Source organism: Phyllostomus discolor, chromosome 13 (genome assembly GCF_004126475.2).
Source record: "Phyllostomus discolor isolate MPI-MPIP mPhyDis1 chromosome 13, mPhyDis1.pri.v3, whole genome shotgun sequence".
In the NCBI taxonomy this organism is placed as follows: domain Eukaryota; kingdom Metazoa; phylum Chordata; class Mammalia; order Chiroptera; family Phyllostomidae; genus Phyllostomus; species Phyllostomus discolor.
The window spans coordinates 76,156,057-76,181,098 of record NC_040915.2 but is presented as its reverse complement, the minus strand read 5'-3'; the positions used below and the strand labels follow the sequence as shown (position 1 = coordinate 76,181,098).

At 40.7% G+C, this 25,042-nt stretch overlaps 1 protein-coding gene across 1 annotated transcript in view; it reads left to right on the top strand.

Moving 5' to 3' along the window:
- Positions 1 to 25,042, top strand: part of TECTA (tectorin alpha) — a 130,946-nt gene that overhangs the window by 15,977 nt on the left and 89,927 nt on the right. Inside the window, exons 6-7 of the mRNA XM_036014145.1 lie at positions 273 to 685; positions 22,918 to 23,488. Coding sequence (XP_035870038.1) covers positions 273 to 685; positions 22,918 to 23,488 — 984 coding nt within the window. The remainder of the gene's footprint in view (positions 1 to 272; positions 686 to 22,917; positions 23,489 to 25,042) is intronic.

Below are 25,042 nucleotides of genomic sequence, written 5' to 3'. Positions count from 1 at the left end.
TACCCGCATGGAAAAGATTGTGCCAAGCGCTTAAGCTGGATTCAGACAGACTCACTTGGAATCCTGACTTCGCCACTGAGTTGCTCAGTAATCTTGGGTGAGTTGCTTGAATTCTCTTAAGCCTCAGTTCCCCACTTGTCAAGTGAAGGCAACAATACTTATAAGATTCCTTTGTGGATTAAATGGTTTAGTTCAGGTCAAGCGTTTAGCCCAATGCCTGGCACAGAGGTAAGTGCTCAGTAAATGTTGGCTCTAATGTCCTTATTCCCCAGGACAGTTCCTTCGGCGAGGGGAGGTGTTTTGGGAAGACCTGAACTGTACCATCAAGTGCCGCTGTTTGGATTTCAACAATGAGATCTATTGCCAGGAGGCCTCTTGTAGTCCCTTCGAAATATGTGACCCCAAAGGCAAATTCTTCTACTGCAGCCCCGTGGAGACCAGTACGTGCGTAGTGTTTGGAGAGCCACACTATCACACTTTCGATGGCTTCCTCTTCCACTTCCAAGGCTCTTGTGCCTACCTGTTGGCCCGGCAGTGTTTGCAGACTTCTAACCTCCCCTTCTTCAGTGTGGAAGCCAAGAATGAACACCGGGGAGGGTCAGCTGTCTCCTGGGTGAAGGAGCTCTCTGTGGAGGTGAATGGCTACAAGATTCTCATTCCCAAAGGAAGCTATGGAAAAGTCAAGGTGAGACACCCTCCATTCTTCACAGGGAGATGGAGAAGATATTTGCTGTTTGTGTCAAACAGACACATGGCTAAATACCCTGTGAAATGCTCTGCTAAGCTAAGTTTTATTTGTATAACCTAAGCTCCCCTTTTAACATGTCTGTCTCTGTTGTTTATCTTAAAGCACAATTTACATTCCTGGTTCCCTCATAAGTTCTGGTATACCACACACACAGACACACAAAAATTCAAGCTCAGTGGTAACTGGGAAGAGAGATAAGTTCAGTTTCTCAGTACAGGCTTTGATGAACCATTCTCACACCCCCATCCCATCTGCCCGAGAGATGCTGCTGCTTCATTCTCAGGGGAGCCTCCCAGTTGATTGGTGCCTTCTGAGAGACTGCCTGTGTAGGCACCTGCAGAGGGCTTGGTGACCCTGTAGAGAGGCTTGGGCAGGAAGGACTGTGAAGGCTTTGCCCAAACATCCCTTTCACAGATCCCTCATTCCTGTCTTCAAGAAAAGAGAAGGCTATGGCTGTCTGCTGGTCTGTTCAGCACATGCAAATAATCCTTGTCACTGTCCACCTGAATTTCAAGCAGCCACATTGGCAAGAGAGGCAGAGTGAAAAGCCACTAGCAATTACTCAATGTGTGAAGGCTTCAGCTTTCATAATGTTAATGTAGACCTATTACAACCATGTATTTATTTAAAGCACTAATAACCAAGACCCCAAGCAGCTGTTTGCTGCAAACCATACAATCTGATGGAGGTCATCACAGAGATTACAGAGGAGAACTTAATCTGATGTAGGGAGTTCTTTGTTTTTTTATGATGTGTTGTGGTTTTAATTGATACAGAATGTTCAACAAGATTCAGGATTGAGCTACTAATTTCACTTTTTCTGGTTCTGCCCTTCCTAGGTCTTTGGAGCTAGTCTATATTGTAATTAGAAAACTGAGCTATTACTGTGGTTGCTATTTGGTTAGTCTCCCTAGGGAGAGTTCTCTATTTCAAATCGAAGGTATGAGTTTGGGGACAGAAGTTTGGAGACTTTCCTCTTTAAATTTATATTGTGCTGTTGGGCAAAGTACTTATCCTTGTAGATAGATGCTAACATTTTCAAGATAGAAAAATTTTCACTAGCTTTCCCTTACTTCCTGTGTTGTGGGGTAATGTGTATAATATCTGCAGTTGAAAAAGAAATCTTTGTGCTTTATTCCTACTTTCCATTGTGATGAAAATTCTTTTTCACTCTAGTCAGACTTTTATTTTTTGAAGGGAAGGAGCATTGACATTCCTTTTAGGCCTTGCAGCTCTGCTAATTTTGTGTAGCTCTTTTTCATCTTCCAAGTTTAGGGCATCAATTCCTGAATTTTCTGTAGCAAGAGGGAGAAGTGGATGTGAATGTAAATGTATCAGAAAGAAAATGTTCTATGACTCCAGCTGCCAGCTAACAATGGCTTCCTTTTACTTTTGCCAAATGGCTTCCAAGTTTCTCTGAATAAACCTCCTTTTCTGGGAAGCGGATAGGTGGAGGATGACAGAGCTCCCACCCAGGGTAAAGTGGGGACAGGGCACAGGATGGGAAGCAAGAAAGAGTCTGATATGCCTGCAAGGCAACTGACTTCTTCAGATGTGCTGGACCAGGCTGGGAATGTCCTTGTAAACTAGAGATTTCCTGTCTCCACATGCTGGGCTGAGGAGCTGGGTTCCGCATAGAGATTTGCCCTTTTGAATTACTTCATGTGACAAAATAAACAAAATAAGCCAGCTAAAATCCATGTATAATAAATATGGCCTTGTAGCCAATACTTGTCAGTTCTCCTATTTCTCCCCCAGATAAACCTGGGGATTTTGTGCTCCATTGAAAAGTGCTGAGAGCAAGCAGCTTATGGTGATGAGGAGCTCAGACTCTGGGTCAGAGTTGCTCTATTCTTGTGCACCACTGCCAGCTGAGTGGCCTTTTTGAGCTTTATTTTCTCCATTTGTGAAACGGGTGACAGCATCAGGGAGGCAGGGCTCTGGGGCTATAGTTGGCTGCCTCTACTCAGTCCTGGGAGAGAGGGAACAGGGAGCAGTGGAGGGCACAGCACAGAAGTCCAGCCAGCGAGAGGCAGGCCAGCCCTGCCACCCATGTCATGGAAGACTGAACCTTAATTTCTCCACCTGTGGAAGATGGCGATGGCTAGAACCTACAGAGAGGAAGGAGAGCAGGGGGTGAGATTCATCAACCATAGTTAATCAAGAGTGAAGGGCAGACTGGAGGAAGGAAATGAGATTCATGTGTAGGGGTAAGCACTCTCTGGGAGCTCCTGCTCTGAGCACTGCCAGCTACAAACACAGGGACTCTGTAATTCATGGTTTAAACAGAGACATGTGAAAGTGAAAGGAGATGCAGTGAACTTAGGCCATGAAAAAAGCTATAAACTGGCAATACCAGTGCCTATGGTTGCCCAGGGGTAAAGTCAGTCTCAGTGGGACAAGATCAAATGTAGGGAAACTTTGGGGACTGCTGCAATATCCAGAGACAGTCTGCCCATGGCTGCTGCTCTGAGACACAGAGCAGAAGCTTAACTAAGAGAAGAGCATTTAATAATGGATGTGCAGTTGACCACGAACCATGTGGGGGTTAGGAATGCTGACCCCCTGCACAATCAAAAATCCACATATAACTTTTGAGTCCCCCAAAATGTAACTACCAATAGCCTACTGTTGTCTGCAAGTCTTACCAATAACATTAACACATATTTTATACATTATATGTATTATGTACTATATTTTTACACTAAAGTAAGCTAGAGAAAAGATTAAGAAAATCATAAGAAAGAAAAAGTATATTTACAGCACCTACTGAAAAAATGTGCATATAGGTAGATCCACACAGTTCAAACCCATGCTGTTCAATGGTCAGCTGTACTTGGGATTAACAATTATACCAATGTTGGAGAAGATTCCACTGTTTACATCTCAGTTTAGGACAATATGTAGTTAACATCCAAGACTCTTACTAGTTGACCTTTAGCTCCTAGGTTATTCTTTCTATGTCTAGCTCTCTGTTGTTGGGTGGCTTATTTCTTTTTTTAATTGATTTTATTGGGGTGATGTTGGTTAATAAAATTATATAGATTTCAAGTGTACAATTCTATAATACATCATCTGTATTATAAATGTATTGTGCTGTGTTCATCACACAAAGTCAAGTCTCCTTCCATCACCATTTATCCCCCCTTTACCCTTTTCTACATTCCCCACCCACCCTTTCCTTCTGGTCATCACCATACTGTTGTCTGTGTTTATAAGGTTTTTTTTAAGTCCCTTTACCCTTTTCACACAGCCTCCAAACATCCCTCCCCTCAACAACTGTAAGTTTCTTACCTGTATCTATGAGTCTGTTTCTATTTTGTTTGTTAGTTTATTTTATTAGATTCCACATATAAGTGAAATCATATGGTATTTGTCTTTTTCTGGCTGCTTTATTTCATTTAGTATAATACTCCCCAGGTCCATCCAAGCTGTTGCAAAAGGTAAGATCTCTGTTTTTTTTTTTTTTAGGCTAAATAGTATTCCGTTGTATTAATGTACAACAGCTTTTTATCCACTCATCTAGTGATGGGCACTTGGGCTGCTTCCAAACCTTAGTAATTGTAAATAATGTTGGAATGAACATAGGGGTGCATATATTCTTTCAAATCAGTGTTTCAGGTTTCCTCATGTATATGTATTCCCAAAAGTGGAATCACTGAGTTATAAGGCCATTCCATTGTTGTTTGTTGTTGTTGTTAAAGTTTTTTTCTTTATTTATTATTGCTTATGCTCTTACAGTTGTACCCACTTTTTCTGCTTTTTCCCACCTCCACTTATCCCTTGCCCTTTTCCCTCTGGCCATCACCACACTGCTGTTTGTATCTGAGTCATGCATGTATTTTCTTTGGCTGATACCTTTATCTTCTTTCTTCCAGTTCCATCCTTCCCTGCCCCCTGACAGCTACCAGCCTGTTCCATGTGTCCATGTATCTGTCTCTATTTTGTTTGCTAGTTTATTTTGTTCATTAGATTCCACATATATACGTGAGATCATATGGTATTTTTCTTTCTCTGATGGGCTTATTTCATTTAGCGTAATCGCCTCCAGGTTTATCCCTGCTGTTGCAAAAGGTAAGAGTTCCTTCTTTTTTATTGTCATATAGTATTTCATTGTGTAAACGTACCAGTTTTTTATCCACTCATCTACTGATGGGCACCTGAGTGTTTTACAGATCTTACCTATTATAAATGATGCTGCTACAAACATAGGGGTGCATGTATTTTTTTGAATTGGTGTTTCAGGATTCTTAGGATATATTCCCAGAAGTGGGATTGCTGGGTCAAACAGAAGTTCAATTTTTAATTTCTCAAGAAAACTCCATACTGTTTTCCACAGTGGCTACGGCAGTCTGCATTCCCACCAATAGTATATGAGGGCTCCCTATTCTCCAAATCCAGCACTTGCTGTTTGTTGATTTATTGATGATATCCATTCTCACAGATGAGAGATGATATCTCATTGCGATATTAATTTGCATTTCTCTGATGATTAGTGACATTGAGCATTTTTTCATATTTGTATTGGTCATTGGTATGTATTCTTTGGAGCAGTGTCTACTTAGGTCCTCTGCCTATTTTTTAATTGGATTGTTTGATTTTGGTGTTAAATTTCATGTATTCTTTATAAATTTTGGATATTTACCCCTTATCACATGTATCATTGGTGAATATGTTCTCCCATTCAGTGGGCTGTCTTTTCATTTTGTTGATGGTTTCCTTTGCTGTGAAAAAGCTTTTTAGCTTTATGCAACACCTTTTTTTTTGTTTGTTTCCTTTGCCTGAAGAGACATATCAGAAAAAAGATTGCTACAAGAAAAGTCTGAGATTTTACTGCCTATGTTTTCTTCTTGGAATTTTATGGTTTTGAGTCTTACATTAAAGTGTTTAGTACATTTTGAGTTTATACTTATATGTGGTGTAAGGTGGTATAGTTTCAGTTTTTACATATATTTGTCCTACTTTCCCGACACCAGTTATTGAGTAGACTGTCTTTACCTCATTGTATGCTCTTGCCTCTTTTGTCAAATATTAATTGAACATGAAAGTGTGGGTTTACTTCTGTGATATTCTATTCCATTGATCTATATGCCTGTTTTTATGCCAATACCAGGCTGTTTTAATTACAATGATCTTATAGAGTCATTTAATATGACCTAGAATGTTTTCTCCAACTTTGCTCTACTTCCCAAAATTGCTGTGGCTATTTGGGGTCTTTTGTGTTTCCAAATAAAGTTTTGGAATATTTGTTCTAGTTCTAGGGAATATGCCATTGGTGTTTTGATAGGAATTGCATTGAATCTATAGATTTCTTTGGGTAGTATGGACATTTAGTGATGTTAATTCTTCTTATCCATGTATGTGGTATATGCTTATTTGTATCTTCACTTTTTTCCTCCATGATTTATAATTTTTCAAGTACAGGTTTTTACATCTTTGGTTAAGTTTATATCTAAGTATTTTCTTTCCTTTTTTTATCCTCACCCAAGGACTTTTTTTTCCATTGCTTTTAGACAGAGAGGAAGGCAGAAAGATAAACATCAATGCAAGAGAGAAGCATTGATTGGTTGCCTCCTATCCTATACCTGCCCCAGCCAGGGTGCCTGGACTGGGGCTCAGAACTGCAACCTAGGTATGTGCCCTGACTGGGAATTGAACCTGCAACCTTTTGGTTACAGGACAATGTTCCAACCAACCAAGCCACACCAGCAGGGCCATTCCTAACTATTTTATTTCTTTGATGCAATTTTAAATGGGATTGTTTTCTTAGTTTCCTTTTCTGATCATTATTGGAGTATAGAAATGAAACTGATTCCTGGATATTTATTTGTATTTTGTGACTTTTCTGAACTCATTCATCAGTTCTCGTAGTTTTTTGGTGGAATTTTTAGGGTTTTCTATATATGGTGTCAGATCATCTGCAAATAATGACAGTTTTACTTCTTTCTTTCTAATTTAGATGCCTTTTATTTCTTCTTGGCTGGTTGTTGTGGCTAGGACATTCAGTACTATGTTGAATAAGAGTGGTGAAACCAGATATCCCTGTCTTGTTCAAGATAATAGTTTTTCTCTGTTGAGTATGTTATTGGTTATGGTTTGTCATATATGGCCTTTGGTGTCAAAGTATGTTCTCTCTATTCCCACTGTGCTGAGAGTTTTTATATTAAATGAAGTACTGGGTTTATCAAATGCTTTTCCTGAGTCTATTGATGTGATCATATGATTTTTATTCTTCATTTTGTTTATGTTGTTTATCACATTAATTGATTTGTGGATATTGTACCAGTTTTGCATCCTCCCAGAATAAATCCCACTTGGTCATGGTGTATTGTCTTTTTAATGTATTGCTGGATCTGGTTTGCTAATATTTTGATAAGAATTTTGGGATCTATGTTCATCAAGGATATTGACCTATAATTGTTTTCTTTGTAGTGTTTTTATCTGGTTTTGGAATTAGGATAATGCTGATCTCGTAAAATGAGCTTGGGAGTCTATCCTCTTCACTCATTTTTTGAAATAATTTGAGAAGCATAGGTATCAGTTCTTCTTTGAATGTTTGAAAGAAATCACCTGTAAATCCATCTTGACCAGACCTTTTGTTTATTGAGAGTTTTTGATTATTGATTTATTTAATCTCATTTGTTATAAATCAATTCAGATTTTCTGCTTCTTTCTGATTCAGTTTTGGAAGATTGTGTGTTTGTAGTAATTTGTCTATTTCATTCAGGTTGTCCAATATAGTTGTTGTAATGTTTTATTAAAATTCTTTTACTGTAGTATCAGTTATTACTTCTTCATTTTCATTTGTGATTTCATTAATTTGGATCCTTTCTCCTGTTTTTGATAAGTCTGGTTAAAAGTTTCTCAATCTTGTTTATCTTTTCAAACAACCAGCTCTTGGTTTCATTGATTATTTTGTATTTCTTTTTAGAGTCTATTTTCTGTTCATTTCTGTTCTAATCTTTATTATTTCCTTTCTTCCACTCACTTCGGGCTTTGTTTATTCTTTTTTATGTTCCTTTAAGTGTAAAGTTAGATTGTTTATTTGAACTTTTTCTTGCTGCTCAGGGTAGGCCTGTATTTATATGAATTTCCTTCTCAGGACTGCTTTCTCTGTGTTCCATAGATATTGGGTTGTTGTCTTCTCATTTTCATTTTTTTCAAAGTATATTTCTTCCTTGACTTCATTGTTAATCCATTCATTGTTTAGTAACATGTTATTTAGCATCCATGTGTTTGTGTATTTCAGGGTTTATCTTTTTTTTTCTTTGCAGCTGATTCTTAGTTTCATATCATTATTGGCCACAGAAGATACTTGATATAATTTCAATCTTCTTAAGTTTATTGAGATGTCTTTGTGTCCTAACATGCATTCTATTCTAGGAAATATTTCATATATACTTGAAAAAAATGCATATTCTTCTGCTCTGGGGTTAAGGAATTTGAAAATATCAATTAAATCTGTTGATCTAGTGTGTTATTTAAGGCCACTGTTCCCTAGTTGATTTTCTGTCTGGAAGATCTATCCACTGATGTCAATGAGATGTTAACGTCTGCTCCTTTCACTGTATTACTGTCAATCTCTCCTTTTATGTCCATTTAGATTTGCTTTATACAATAGATGCTTCTGTGTTGGGTACATAAATGTTTACAAAGGATATATTCTCTTATTGGAATGCTCCCTTTATTAATATGTAGTGTCCTTCTTTATCTCTTATTAGAGCATTTGTTTTAAAGTCTATTTTATCTGATAGAAATATTGCTACTTCAGCTTTTTTAAAATTTCCATTTGCATTATATCTTTTTCCATCCCTTTACTTTTAGTCTGTGTGTATCTCTTGCTCTGTGGTGAGTCTCTTGTAGACAGCATATGTTACAGAACAGAGTGGGGGTGCTGAATGATATAAAAGGCCCCCCCTTTTCTCCAGGGGTTCCTCCCCACCTACTGGATTCATTTTGTCTGCCACCTGAGGAAAGATGTCTCTTAATACCAGAGATCACTGAAAAGGAAAGGAATTTATTATTCTGGAGATGTCCAATGGAGCCCCTAGGCCTCCTCATTCATTGTCACTTGTACCCGGAGCTCCTGTGGGGGAAATAGTGATGGGTAAAGTTCCCCACAAATGCACACAGTCCTCCTGGCACCCTCCACATAGCAAAAAGGAGCACTTCCAAAGCCTCGTGGTTCTGACTCTCACCCAAGCCGCATGGTCCCAACCAAGACACCAAAGCCACATCGTCCTAAACAGATGCGTGGTCCCAAAAAGACAGAGGCTCAATGGCTGTTGTGCCTCCATTTAAATCCCAGCATCAATCTTCCTCTGCAGCCCCATTTCCGGCTCCTCTCACAACTAGCGACAGCTGCCAGCATTCTGGGCACGTATGGCCCTGTGGTGTGAAGGCAATTATCTCCAAGCTCTTTTGGACCCTATTACAAATTCCTATTTGGGGCTCCCCTCTTGGCTGCACCCTGTAACACATATACCTGGGTCTTGTTTTCTTATCTATTCGGCTAACCTAAGTATTTTCTCTGAAGCATTTATGATCTTTACATTTAATGTGATAATTGATAGGTTTGTATTTGTTGCCATTATATTCTTTATAACTCTGTTTCTCTATGTTTTTTTTTTCTTAAAGAAGACCCTTTAACATTTTTTGTAATACTAATTTGTTGGTAATGAACTCTTTTTAGCCTTTCTTTTTTTAAATCTGGAAAGCCCTTTATTTCTCCTTCAATTTTAAATGATTGCCTTGCTCTGTAGAGTAGTCTTGGTGGTAGGTCCTTGTTTTTAATCACTTTGGATATTTCATACCAGTCCCTTTGGACCTGAAATGTTTCTCTTCAGAAATCACCTGACAGTCTTATGGGAGCTCCTTTGTAGGTAATTGTCTTTTTTTTCTTTTTTAAATTTTATTTTAATCATTATTCAAGTACAATTTTCTATCTTTTACTCCCATCCCAGCCCACCCACTCAGCCCTCCCCACCTCCCTCCCATGTCCATCTGCCCCTAGTTTTTGTTCATGTGTCCTTTATACTTGTTCCTGTAAAACCTTCCCCTTTTCCCCTGAAATTCCCTTCCCTCTCCCCTCTGAACACTGTCAGTCTGTTCTCTATTTCAGTGTCTTTGGTTATATTTTGCTTGTTTCTTTGATTTGTTGATTAGGTTCCTGTTAAAAGTGAGATCATGTTTGTTTTTCACCACTTATTTTGGCTTATTTTGCTTAGCATAATGCTTTCCAGCTCCATCCACGCTGTTGCAAAGGGTAGGAGCTCCTTCTTTCTTTCTGCTGCATAGGATTCCATTGTGTAAATGTACCATAGTTTTTTGATCCATTCATTTACTGGTGGGCATCTAGGTTGCTTCCAACACTTGGCTATTGTAAATTGTGCTGCTATGAACATTGGGGTGCATAGGCTCTTTCAGATTGGTGTTTCAGGGTTCTTAGGATATAGTCCCAGCAGTGGAATTGCTGGGTCAAAAGACAGATCCATTTTTAGTTTTCTGAGAAAATGCCATACTGTTTTCCATAGTGGTTGTACCAGTCTGCAGTCCTACCAACAGGGCATTAGGGTCCCCTTTTCTCCACAACCTCTCCAACACTTGTTGTTGCTTTGTTTATGATGGCCATTCTGACTGGTGTAAAGTGGCATCTCATTGTAGTTTTAATTTGCATCTTTCTGATAGCTAGCAATATTGAGTATCTTTTCATGTGCCTCTGGGTCCTCTGTATGTCCTCCTTGGAGAAGTGTCTGTTCAAGTCCCTTGCCCATTTTTTAATTGGGTTGCTTGTCTTCTTAGAGTGGAGTTGTGTAAGGTCTTTGTATATTTTGTTTAGATTTTTTAAAATTTTATTTGAATCATTGTTCAAGTACAGTTTTCTCCCTTTTACTCCCATTCCAGCCCACCCACCCATCCCTCCCCACCTCCCTCCCATGTCCATCTGCCCCTAGTTTTTGTCCATGTGTCCTTTAAATTTGTTTCTATAAACCCTTCCCATTCTCCCCTGATATTCCCTCCCCTCTCCCCTCTGGTCACTGTCCGCCTGCCCTCTATTTCAGTGTCTTTGACTATATTTTGCTTGTTTCTTTGTTTTGTTGTTTAGGTTCCTGTTAAAGGTGAGATCATATGGTATTTGTCTTTCACTGCCTAAATTATTTCGCTTAGCATGATGCTTTCCAGCTCCATCCATGCTGTTGCAAAGGGTAGGAGCTCCTTCTTTCTTTCTGCTGCATAGGATTCCATTGTGTAAATGTACCATAGTTTTTTGATCCATTCATTTACTAAAGGGCATCTAGGTTGCTTCCAACACTTGGCTATTGTAAATTGTGCTGCTATGAACATAGAGGTGCAAAGGTTCTTTTGTATTGGTGTTTAGTGTTCTTAGGATATAGTCCCAGCAGTGGAATTGCTGGGTCAAAAGACAGATCCATTTTTAGTTTTCTGAGAAAATGCCATACTGTTTTCCATAGTGGTTGTACCAGTCTGCAATCCCACCAACAGGGCACTAGGGTCTCCTTTTCTCCACAACCTCTCCAACACTTGTTGTTTGTTGCTTTGTTTATGATGGCCATTCTGACTGGTGTGAAGTGGTATCTCATTGTGGTTTTAATTTGCATCTTTCTGATAGCTAGCGATATTGAACATCATTTCATGTGTCTTTGGATTTTCTGTATGTCCTTCTTGGAGAAGTGTCTGTTCAAGTCCTTTGCCCATTTTTTAAATTGGGTTGCTTGTCTTCTTAGAGTGGAATTGTGTAAATTCTTTATATATTTTGGAGATTAAACCCTTGTCGGAGATATCATTGGCAAATATGTTTTCCCATAGAGTTGGTTCTCTTTTTATTTTGATACTGTTTTCTTTAGCTGTGCAGAAGCTTTTTATTTTGATGAGATCCCATTTGTTTAGTCTTTCCTTTATGTCCTTGCTCTGGGGGACATATCAGTAAAAATGTTGCTGCATGAAATATCTGAGATATTCCTACCTACGTTCTCTTCTAGGACTTTAATAGTGACATGGCTTATATTTAAATCTTTTATCCACCTTGAATTTATTTTTGTGTATGGTGTAAGTTGGTGCTTGATTTTCATTTTTTTGTGTGTGTAGCTGTCTAGTTCTTCCAACACCATTTGTTGAAGAGGCTATTTTTACTACATTTTATGTTGTTGCCCCCTTTGTCAAATATTAATTGGCCATATAGATTTGGGTTTATTTCTGGGCTCTCTGTTCTGTTCCATTGGTCCATGTGCCTGTTTTTATGCCAGTACCAGGCTGTTTTGATTACAATGGCCTTGTAATAGAGTTTGGTATCAGGCATTGTGATCCCTCCTACTTTGCTCTTCTTTCTCAAAATTGCAGCAGCTATTCAAGGTCGTTTATGGTTCCATATACATTTTTCAAGTGTTTGCTCTATGTCAGTGAAATATGCCATTGGTACTTTAATAGGTATTGCATTGAATCTGTGTATTGCTTTGGGTAGTATGAACATTTTGATGATGTTAATTGTTCTGATCCATGAACACAGTGTATGTTTCCATTTGTTTGTGTCTTCCTTGATTTCTTTCTTGAATGTTGTGTAGTTTTCTGCATACAGGTCTTTTACCTCTTTGGTTAGTTTATTCCTAGGTATTTTATTTTTCTTTTTGCTATTTCAAATGGGATTTTTTTCTTGATTTCTGCTTCTGCTGTTTCATTGTTGGTGTACAAAAATGCCTTTGGTTTCTGGATATTGACTTTGTATCCTGCTGTTTTGCCAAATCATTTATTAAATTGAGCAGGTTTTTGGTGGAGTCTGGGATTTTTTATGTACACTATCATGTCATTGCAAACAAGGGGAGTTTTGTTTCCTCCTTTCCAATTTGTATGGCTTTTATTTCCTTTTCTTGTCTTATCACTGTGGCTAAAACTTCCAATACTATATTGAATAGAAGTGGTGAAAGTGGACAACCTTGTCTTGTTGTTTATCTTAGTGGAAAAGTTTTCAGTTTTTGCCCATTGAGTATGATGTTGGCTATGGGTCTCTCATATATGGCCTTTATTATGTTGAGGAATGCTCCCTCTATTCCCACTTTGCTGAGTGTTTTTATCATAAATGGGTGCTGTACCTTATCAAATGCTTTTTCTGTATCTGTTGATATGATCATGTGATTTTTGTCTTTGCTTTTGTTTATGTGATATATTACATTTACTGAGTTGTGAATATTGAACCATCCTTGCATCCCTGGAATGAACCCCACTTGCTCATGGTGTATGATCTTTTTAATGTATTGTTGGATGTGGTTTGACAATATTTTGTTGAGGATTTTAGCGCCTATGTTCATCAGCGATATTGGCCTGAAGTTTTCTTTCTTTGTTGTGTCTTTATCTGGTTTTGGGATTAGGATGATGCTGGCCTCATAAAAAGAGTTTGGGAGTCTCCCATCTTTTTGGATTTTTTGGAATAGTCTGTGAAGGATAGGGCTTAGCTCTTCCTTAAGTGTTTTATAGAATTCTCCTGCAAAACCATCTGGTCCAGGGATTTTGTGTGTTAGGAGTTTTTTGATTACTGCTTCAATTTCTTTTGTTGTTATTGGTCTGTTCAGGCTTTCTGCTTCTTTTTCATTGAGTTTTGGAAGATTACATTTTTCTAGAATTTGTCCATTTCACCTAGATTTTCAAATTTCTTGGCATACAGCTCTTCGTAGTAATTTCTTACAATCCTTTATATTTCTGTGGTATCTGTTGTAATCTCTCCTCTTTCATTTCTGATTGTGTTTATTTGGGTCTTCTCTCTTTTTGTCTAGATGAGCCTGCTTGAAGTCTTGTCAATTTTGTTTATCTTTTCAAAGAACCAGCTACTGGGTTCATTGATTTTTAGAATTGTGCTTTTAGTCTCTATGTCATTTAATTCTGCTCTGACCTTGGTTGTTTCCCTCCTTCTGCTTGCTCTGGGCAGTCTTTGTTGTTGTTCCTCAAGTTCTTACAGACATAGGGTTAGGTTGTTTTGTTTTTTTTTTTTAATGTTTAACCTTTTTAAGTGGCCCTGTATCGCTATGAACTTCCCTCTCAGGACTGCCTTGGCTGTGTCCCATATGTTATGGGTTGTTGTGAGTTCATTTTTATTTGTTTCCAGAAACTTTTTGATTTCTTCCCTAATTTCAATCTTGCCCCATTCATTGTTTAATAGCATCCTATTTAATCTCCATGATTTTGAGTGTTTGGGGTTTTTTTCCTTCAGGGTGGTTTCTAGTTTCAGTCCCTTGTGATCCGAGAAAATGCTTGTTATGATTTCAATTTTCTTTCATTTGTTAAGGCTTGCTTTGTGTCCTATCATGTGGTCTATCTTTGAAAATGTCCCATGTGCATTTTAAAAGAATGTGTATTTAGCTTCTTTGGGATGGAGGGCTCTCTATATATCAGTTAAGTCTATTTAATATAGGGCATTGTTCAATGCCACAATATCTTTGTGGATATTTTGTTTGGAGGGTCCATCCATTTTTGACAGTGGGTTGTTAAAATCCTTCACTATGATTGTGTTGCTGTCAATATCTTTCTTGAAGTCCTCTAAGATTTTCTTTATGTATTTGGGTGCTCCTATGTTGGGTGCATATACATTTATAATGTTTATGTCTTCTCTTTGTGGATTCTTCCTTTGAGTATTATGAAGTGACCTTCTGGGTCTCTCTTTATGGCCCTTTTTTGGAAGTCTATTTTGTCTGATATGAGTACTACTACCCTGGCTTTTTTTTTTCCTGTCCATTTGCTTGGAAAATTTGTTTCCAGCCCTTCACTTTCAGCCTATGTAGGTCTTTTATCCTGCGGTGGGTCTCTTGTAGGCAGTATAAGTGTGTGGATCATGCTTTCTTATCCATTCAGCTATTCTTTGTCTTTTGATTGGAGCACTTAATCTATTTACGTTTAAGGTTATTATTGATAGGTACTTATTCATTGCCATTTGGGTACCTGTGTTCCTCTCTCTCTCTTTTCCTTCCTTTCCTTAAATGGGTCCCTTTAGCATCTTTTGCAGAGCTGGTCTGGTGGAGGTGTATTCTTTTAGACTTCTTTTGTCTGGGAAGCTTCTTATTTGGCCTTTTATCTTGATTGAGAGCCTTGCTGGGTAAAGTAGCCTTGGTTGAAGACCCCTGGTTTTCATTACTTGGAATATTTCTTGCCATTCTCTTCTGGCTTGGAGCATTTCCATTGAGAAGTCAGCTGCTAGCCTTATTGGGGCTCCCTTGTATGTTACTTCCTGTTTCTCCCTTGCTGCCTTTAAGATTCTCTCTTTGTCTTGAAATTTTGCTATTTTAATTATCATGTGTCTTGAGGTAGGCTTCTTTGGGTTCCTCTTGATTGGGACTCTCTGTGTTTCCTGGATTTGTGTGACTTTTACTCTCATCAAATTAGGGAAGTTCTCCGTCATTACTTTTTCAAATGGGTTTTCTATCGTTTGCTCTTCTCCTTCTGGTATCCCTATTATATGAATAGTATTACACTTCATATTGTCTTGCATTTATCTTAATCCCCCTTCATTCTTTCTGAGCCTCTTTTCCTTTTCTTGCTCTTTCTGCGTGTTTTTTTCTACTTTGTCCTCTAATTCGCTAATCTGATCTTCTGCTTTGTCAAGCCTGCTTTGTATTCCTTCTACCATATTCTTCAGTTCAGAAATTGTATTCTTCATTTTCTCTTGGCCCCTGTTGATAGTTTCTATTTACTTTTTCATGTTGATATAGTTTTCAGTGAGTTCATTGTAGCTTCTGTGTAGTTTCTGGTAGCTCATTGTGAACTCATTGAACTTCCTGATAATCATTGCTTTGAACTCAATATCTGATAGTTGAGTTGCCTCTGTTTGATTTATTATTCTTTCTGAGGCTTCCTCCTTTCCTTTCATTTGGGGATTGTTTCTTTGTCTTCTTATTGTTTGTGAGACTCTTCTTGTTAGCCTCTGCTTCTTAAATTGACCTGTTCTGGCTCCTTGAGTTTATGGTATGAACTTCTGTGGTAAAATACTTGTGAGATTCAGTCTTGCAGTGTTCTTCGGGTATCCTGGTATTCACAGCTTCCATCTACTCTTTTTTGTGATCAGTTGGAGGGGTAAGGCAAAATGGTTTAAGACAGCAAGGGAGTATTCTATGATATTTACAGTAGCAGCCAGTAGAGAAGAGATAGGAGATCCTTTGGCTATGTATAGTGTTAACCATGATCTTCCACCCAACTACCCACTATTTTGAAAGGGTGGAAAGAAGATAAGACTCTTGTTAGGAAGGGAAGGATTGTGAGTTGGATCTAGAATGCAGTGAAGTTTTGGGGGGTCAGATTTTGATGTAAGGTGAGAGTAAAGGATAGTAAATAGGTGTACTGTGTGAGAGAATAGAGTTAACCACTACAGTAATAGAGTTCAGGAAACTGTGAAGTGAGCTAAGATCTGGGAGGAATGTTGTGAAGTATTTACAATTGTATGGAACAGCTATTATTTACAATAATATTAGAGCAACAATCATATGACAGAATCTCTGTGATCTGGATAACAAGAATAGGGAGTATAGTACCTTAAGTAGTGTACTAAAGGAACACAAGTGACGTGAAGGACAGTAAATTAACAATACACTATGTCAGAATAGGGGAAACCTGTCAAATGATGCAATATAACCAGCTAAGCAACAGAGATTATACAGAAAGGAGTACAAAAATACTATTAAAATAAAAGATGTAGAAATAATGAAAAATGTAATACAAATATGCAATAACTTGCAAGTTCTCTGTAATAGCAAAGTGAATTTTGTCCCACTGTCTCAACTCTTAGGTTACCCCCTCTTTGGGTCCAGCTCTGGTCTTTTCATAGTTCCAGGGGTTTTTTTCTTTTTGTCTCACTTGTGGGTATTTAAAAAGAAAGGTAGAAGAAGGGAGGAAGGAGAGATAAATTTGGAAAGAAAGGAAGAAGGAAAGAGAGGAAGAAGGTATTGAAAGATAAAACAATAATAAAAATTAAAAAAAAAAAAGATTTCTAAAAAAACCCCCAAATCCAAAACCCTCTTGTTGTTTTCAAACTGGCCAAGCTACAAACCAGTTTTTCTGGTCTTGCTGGCTGAGGGGCGATTGGTATGGCTTTTCTCCCTTCCCTTTCTGCACTCAGCCAGTCTTGTGCCCACTCTCCCAAAGTGAGTCTGATGCCTCTCCCCAGAGCCTTGGAGTCGGATTCAGGTCTTCCTAAGAGTGCTCTTTCCCCAGGGGTTACTGCTGTGGACTGGGGTCCAGTGCGTGCTCGCTTAGTCAGGCTGTCTCCTGTGCCACAGGCTTGGGCGCACACCCTTCCTAATTGTACAGAGATGTGCAGGGTCTTCTGTGCAAACTTCCCCACCACCTCAGGATCACTGCGCTGCTGGTTGGGGAGGAGGCAGAGCAGCTGATGTCGGAGTATTCCCCAAACAGTTTTTCTTTTTGGGAAATTGCTCCTACTCAAGCCTGTGGTCCGCCCAATTCTCCAGCCAGACCAGTGATTATCCGCAGTGCTTGTCACGCGACTCTCTACTCTCCCAAGCCAGCGTCCACAGACTCTGCGGGTGATCCCCTCTCTGCCACTTCAATCATCCAGGTCTCTCCCAGTGCTGTTTAAACCTTGATTGGCCAGGGAGGGAGGGAGCAGTTGACCCGGCTCTTTCCCAGGGACTCTGCGGCAGACCGGGTAGCAGGCACCGGGCCTAGGGCTGCAGCCTCCCTGGTTCCCGGAGCTGGTCCCTGGGATCTTATTGGCCTGAAGCACTCTCCTTACAGGCTGGATTTTTAGTGTCTGCTCCAATTTTTGGTCTCTTATTTTCATATGCTGGGGTACTGTTTGCTGTTTGTTCTGTTCCTCCATAGATCAGTTGGTTTTTCTCCCATCTGTAGGAGGAAGTGGAATCTCCTCCCTCCTACCCCATTGCCATCTTCCTCTTTCCACTGGTAATTGTCTTTCTGTTGCTACTTTTAAGATTCTCTCTTTGTCTCTTACCTTTACCACTTTAATTATGATGTGTCTTGGAGTGGGCCTTTTTGAGTTCACCTTGTTTGGGACTCTCTGTGCTTCCTGAACTTGTGTGTCTTCTTCCTTCACCAGGTTAGGGAAGTTTTTAGTGATTATTTCATCAAATAGGTTCTCTTTCTCTCTTCTTCTGGTACCCTGTGACGCATATGTTGCTATACTCCCTGTTGTCCCAAGTGCCCTTAAATTATCCTCATTAAAATATTTTTCTGCTGTAATTGGGTGTTTTCTGCTACCTTGTCCTCCAAATTACTGATTCAATCCTTTGCTTCATCCAACTGACTATTCCCTCTAGTGTATTCTTCATTTTAGATATTGTATTCTTTTCTGGCTGTTTTTATGGTTTCTATGTTCTTTTTCATTCTTTAGAAGTTTTCAATAAATTTACTGAAGTTCTCACTAAGTTGCTTGAGCATTCTTATAACCATTTGCTTTGAACTCTGTTGCTGGTAGCTTGCTTGCCTCAACTTCATTTAATTGTTTCTCGAGATTTCTCGTCTTCTTTCATTTGGGCCATGTTTCTTTGTCTCCCTATTTTAGTTGCTTCTCTTTGTTTGTTTCTATGTATTAGGTAGAACTGCTATGTCTCCCAGTCTTGGCAGGATGGACTTATATAGTAGGTGCATTTTGGGACCCAGCTGCATAGTCTCCTTAATCATCTGAGTTTGATAGTTAGTGAATGTAACTTGAGTGCGCTATGTGAACCCTCCTTTTTTGTAGTTGAGTCTTGATTGTAATTAGCCTGTTTATGTGTGGGGTCAACTCTCAGGCGGGCTGACTGTGAGGATTAACCCTGACCACCATGTAGGAGTTGTTTTGTGGTGCTGACTACCCACAGTGGAATTTCCCTCAGCAGGTTCTGGTGCCTGTCAAGATGTCCCTTTGGATGTTCTGCCTATGAATCTAATTAGATCCTGCTCTGACATGGTCTGAAGCTGCCACTGGGTGTGTCTGTTCTGGTGACTTTAGGAAGTAGTACTCTGATGTGGGTCAATGTCAGTCACTACCTGTGACTAGCCCTAGGCAACTTATTTGGAGCTACAAAGTGATCCACAGTTTGTGGCTGTCTTATGAGGCCTTGGTGTGTGTGGGAACAACCAAGCTTCACATCTAGGTTGGCTTCCACCAGCATCGAGCATAGGGCAAGTCAGAAAAAGTCCCAAGGCACTCTGAGATCCACCTCCACCTGCCTCCACCTGCCTCCACCTGCCTCCACCTGCCAGCTGTCTGTTAGGCTCAGTCACTGAAAGAGCCTCTGGCAATACTTGAATTGAATCAGGGAGATTCAGTCCTCACCAGATAGGGGCAAGTGGAGTTACCAGACTGATGCAAGTTGAAACTTGGTTCCACTGCTGGGTCTGAGGCCACTCAGCAAAAGTCCCAGGGCACACCAAATCTAGCTGCTACCCATGGGGTGCCTGCAGATCATTATGGTGGGGCAGGGTCTCAGGGAGTCATCAAGGTGAGACCAGTTGAGTTTATCAGGCCTACACAGTTCAAGGTTTGGCTGTATGTAGGGAAAGCTCTGCACCAATCAGGTGTGCTAGGGAAAAATGATGATCACCCATCCTAGAGCCACACAACTCAGTTTGCCTCAGATTCTCCCAGGAATCCTAGCTCAGCAGGGCAGGGCTGCCAGGAGTCAAGAGGGTGGGGCCACTGGATCTCTAATGAGGGTGAGGCACAGATTAGGCTTGGGGTATAGTGGGGAGAATGGTTTCTGCTTCAGAGCCACACAAATCAGTCTGTCTTGGATTTTGCACAGACCTCCTAGAATGACCGTGCTCAGTAGGGTGGGGCCATTTGGAGCCTAGAAGGTGGGGCTAGTGGACCTCCCATGAGGGGAAAAGTGGGGGAAATGTTGCCCACTCTAAAGCCACACAACTCAGTCACTGACACTCCCTGAGTCTGCCCTGACCCCTACACCTCAGCTCAGGCAGCTGACTCCTCAGAAGGGCATGAGCTCTGTGGGGTGGAGTGTCAGGGGGTTCAGAAGGGGGGGCTGTTGCATCCCCCAAGGCTGATGCCATAAGGAGGAAAGTGCTTCATCCAAGAAAGGTGACATCTGCATTGTGGGAGAGAGACTCAGCACAGAAACCCTGACAGCTCTTCTTTCAGCTCTGTCCCCAGAGCCACAACTCCTGGTGTCTCCTCATGAGACTCTCTAGTCTGCTCTATCATCCTTTTGCTGGAGCCCAGGTTGAGTGGATGCCAATGAGACTTTGAGCTCTGGTGCTCTAAGAGGGTGCCTGTGCCTCTATCAGACTCCCTTCTCCCTGTTGTGGACAGAATCCTGCTGATTTTCACAGCCAGATGTGTGCAGCACCTCTTCCCACTCTGGTGCTTTGGGCTGGGGAGCTTGGGTTGACCTTGAGACCCCTTGTTTCTCAGTTGGGACCTCTGCAGCTGAGATAGCCCTACAGAATCTCAACCACCACCATAGGAGGGGGGCTGGCCCTTTTCACTTTCCACCCTTCCCACCAGTCTTTATTTATTGTCTTTTGCAAATTCTTTCTTATAAGATTTCTGTTCCATTAGTCTTCAGTTGGTAATTGAGGATGATTGTTCTGTATTTTAGTTGTAATTCCAATTTGGACCTGGGAGGAGGTGAGTGTAGCTTCTACCTATTCCACTGCAGTCTTGGATCTCTGGACAGTGCATTTCTTGAGCATATTTTTCTTGTCCACTTTCCTCACCAAGTCTTAGTAATCTCTAGAGATAGAGAAGTGACATATTATCTGCCATGGTAAATCTTCAGACTGATGCTCGGTTAATTGTCTCACTTCCTAGACAACTCAGAAAGTAGGAACTATGATGGCACTAAAGACTCTTGTCCTTCTTGGATGCCAGAAATCAGTAAGGGTCCAGGGCAGCTTAGAGCGCGTATGTGCACTTATAGTCAATTCCTCCAAGGACTCACCATCCCATCCTAGCCCACAATGGGACATCTGTAGGTGCTAGGCATGATAAATGTGAAAAAGAAGAAAATTAACTCTCTGTTAACAGCCTTATCAAGCCACCTACTCAAGTGAGCCAGACTTGGGCCTTACTCTTGATTCCCCCCTCATTTCTCATTCTCCACTGCAAAACTCCACCAGGTCCTGAGGGTACCCCATGAGCATGTTCCTCACTCTCCATGTCACACATTCAGGCCCTTACCTTCCACCACCCTTGGATTCCAGCAGCAGTTGCCTGTCTGGTTTCTCTCCTAATGTTGACATACTTCAATGAGTCCTTCATGCTGGCCAGAATGAATGCAAGTCTGACTATGTGATTTTCTTTTTTAAAACCTTTTGGGGCTCACCTTACAGAGAAGGAATCCAAGTTTTTTTGTTTGTTTGTTTTTGTGGAATTTTGGTTTGTTTTAAAACACACCTTTAAAGGCCCTTCTGTGTTCCCAATGCAGAAGCACAAACAATTTTCTAAAAACAGAAGTCAGATCATGATGATCTTTTGCCCCAGACACCCTCTTGGCTCTTCGTCTTGCTTAGTCAAAAGCCAAAATCTTCACAATGGCTGAAAGGCTTGGTCTGTTTTGGCTGCTCTTATCACTCTGACATCACCTGCTACTCTTACTCTCTCTGTCACAGTCACACTGGCTTCCTGAGATCCTGGGAGTTCCCTGACACACTCCACTGAGGGCCTGGCTGAGTGCTCTTCCTGAGCTGCCTTCACCAGATCACAGCATGGTTTACTTCCTCATCTCAAATGTCCCCTTCCCAGTGAAGTCTTCCCTGACTATCCTATCTGAAATTAGAAACTCTCTTTCCTAGTACTTTGTGACCCACATTCCCTGCTTTATTTTTCTGCAGAATATTTCCTGACATACATATTTTACTTATTCATTTTGTTTGTTGTTGGTCTCCTCAACTAAAATAGAAGTTCCATGATGTGGGGATCTCTGCTTGTTGCTAATCCTTAGTTCTTAGAATAGTGCTTAATACACAGAAAAGGCTAAATCACTGTTTGTTGAACAAATGTACCTCATCCCTGTCTCCAGCTTCATCTCTGTCTTCCCTTTCTTTCTGCAGTCTGGTAACATTCAGATGACTGTCCCACCTGCCTTTATTTCTTTGTCCTAGAATTTCCTGTCCCCTACTCTTCCTTTGGTCACTTCCATTTACCTTTAGAGACCCAGATCAGATGTAATTCCTTCTAAGAAGCTTTCTATGAGTTTCTCAGGCTGGATTAAAGTAAAAGTATGCTGATTTACTGTTCTCCCATTGCATCACCTATTGACACACACTTCAAACAGTATATTAAAAATATAATTTGTGACCCTCTTCCTTAGTAGACTGAGAGCTTGTGAGAGACAGGGTCAATTATTATTATTTTTTAATTCCTTATTTCTCAGCACCTAACATAGTGCTTGGCACCCAGTAGGTGGTCAGATTTGTTGTTGGTGAATGATTCCATGACATCATCCTGACATCAGCAAGTGAAACACTCAGAGAATAATACCAGGGAACCTCAATGCTAAATTGTGTGGAACAGTTTATAGTATACACTTCTGCTGGGAGGAAGGGTCAGCAAGTGCCAAAGGCATTAAAAGTAGAGTGGAATATGTGTAACCTAACCTGAAATTTAAAGAAAGGAGATAAGAGGAAAAGCAAGGTAACTAGTCTTTTTTTTTTTTTTTTTTTTTTTTTTTTTTAGGGAGGGAAGTGGTGGGGGGGGAGAGAGAGAGAGAGAGAGAGAGAGAGAGAGAGGCAGGCATCAATGTGCGGTTGCTGGGGGCTATGGCCTGCAACCCAGGAATGTACCCTGGCTGGGAATCGAACCTGGGACACTTTGGTTCCCAGCCCATGCTCAATCCACTGAGCTATGCCAGCCAGGGGTAACTAGTCTTTTGAGAAGAGACTTGAAGCTAGCAAGCCCTGGCACTCCAGGAAGAAGTGATAGCTACCTGCTCCCCTGGGGGAGTCGAGTGGCACTAGCAATGCATGTTTCTCACAGCTTAAGTAGCACCCAGTGCTCAGATGGCCCACACTGGCCTCATCTTGGGGCTTCCCCAGGCCTCTGCTGTAATAGGAAGGATGCCCACTGAAACCCAGGCAGTTTTGGGGAACCATTCTCTCTGGAACATTGAGTTGCACTGCCTCCCTTTTCTGGAGGACATTAGCTGGAACCATTGCCTGGCACCTGCTCACCTGCCTTTTACTATTGTTGTTGGCAGGTTAATGATCTGGTGGCTTCTTTGCCCGTCACCTTAGACTTGGGGGCAGTGAAAATCTACCAGAGTGGCATGTCTACAGCTGTGGAAACGGATTTTGGGCTCTTAGTGACTTTCGATGGCCAGCATTACGCCTCCATTTCCATCCCAGGCTCCTATATAAACTCCACGTGTGGGCTCTGTGGGAACTACAATAAAAACCCACTGGATGATTTCCTCCGCCCAGATGGCAGGCCAGCCATGTCTGTCCTGGATCTAGGAGAGAGCTGGCGGGTCTACCACACCGAGTGGAGGTGTGATTCAGGCTGCGTGGACAACTGCACCCAATGTGATGCGGCCACGGAGACCCTCTACTTTGGCTCCGACTACTGTGGCTTCCTCAATAAGACCGACGGCCCCCTGTGGGAGTGTGGCACCATCATGGACCCCACAGCCTTTGTTCACAGCTGTGTGTATGACCTGTGCAGCGTGAGGGACAATGGGACACTCCTCTGTCAAGCCATCCAAGCCTATGCCCTTGTGTGCCAAGCCCTTGGCATTCCGATTGGAGACTGGCGAGTGCAGACTGGGTGTGGTAAGCTGACATCCCAACCAAATGGAAGGCCGCTCTTGTGCAGGGGGCAGGGAGAGGGTTTCTGAGCTCCTCAGAAATCTTGCTGAAATAAATTGTCTGACAGTGGAGGTGAGGTTGAAATACCACAAATTATAGAGAATGAACTGTAAAAGGATCTTTACTTGTACCCTCCCCACTCCAATATTATAGCCAGAAAAGTAGAAACAATTGATGAGCAAAAATGGTCTGGAAACATGAAATGCTTGGCTGGAAGAAGGCCCTGCAGTGGGGTGGCAATCTGAGTTGAACCAGGAGGTGGGGCTTTCAGAGGTGCAGGTGGCTACCTTTGCGGCTGTTGAGTAAACACAGACATTAGCCCAGGTGGTCAAGACCCACCTTCAGCAAAGTACTTCACCTCCCAGTGAAACCAATGACATCTGTTCCCTGGCTCACTCTTCTTCACTTTAAGCCCCTTTAGGTTTTGTGTCTCTTGCTCTGTAGCACTTATGCTGATCTGCTGTTGGTGGTGGAAGAAGGGTCTGCAGATAGGAAGTATAGCATACCAGGAAAGAAGCCCTTTTATTTGAAATGCTAAGTGGTTAGGAAAAGCTCAACTGTGTGGGAAAATCCAGTTTATTTTGTTATACTTTTGGATCAAGCATCATTTAGTTACCTCATTATTTTTTCCTTCTAGCTCTCTTAAATCTGTCTTTCTTTTCCTATTATACAATTTTTTAAAACAAGCAAACAAAAAATAGCTACTTGGAACTTTGTTTCTTTCCTGGTCCTTGGTTTTCTCCATGTAAGTAAACAGAAAATTATAACCCATGCATTTGAGAGTGCTATGGAGGTGAGAAAATTTAGAAATTTCTTTAAGTTCCAAGGCCAGAGGAAGATTTTTATCCTAGATATATAGGTTGGATTCCCATAAATCACCATGTGTCAGATTTAATGCTTTGAGTACTGGTCAAACTACTATAGACAGTGTATTTTTTTTCTTCTTGTGACTGACCAGCTTCTATTATGTCTACAGCATCCAAATTCTGATTCAAGGTTAAATTGAATATGTTTTTACCTTGATCCTTTTATAATCTAAGAGCACCCAAATTGCCTAACTAAATTATTTCCTATAATGGCTATTTTTATTCTGTGGTACTACTTTCCTATCTTTCACACTCTTCTCTCTCTCTCCCTCTCTCCTCCTGTCTTCCTCTCTCTAAATGTCAATGGGACGAGTCATATGTAATTCAAAGAGCTAATTTACCAGGCCCTTGAGCCCCTGCCTGTTGGATTCAACAAGATTCAAATATTTATGTAGACTCAGATGTTCTTAAAATAAGAATGGGAGGTTTCTAAAGCAAGTAGGAAGGTCAGAAGGCCTCTAGTTCTAGGCCAATCTAGTCTCTCGGAGGAACAGACACACAGTTCTTTTCAGATAACCCAGGTTTGTTATTATTTTAGCATTCCAGAGAATTCATTTTTTTCAAACTCTTTGGTAATTCTTAGGTATTTTAAGTGCCTGTCTGTTAGAAATTCTATATTTTCAAATTATTCCTCTAACAGTTACATTTTTCA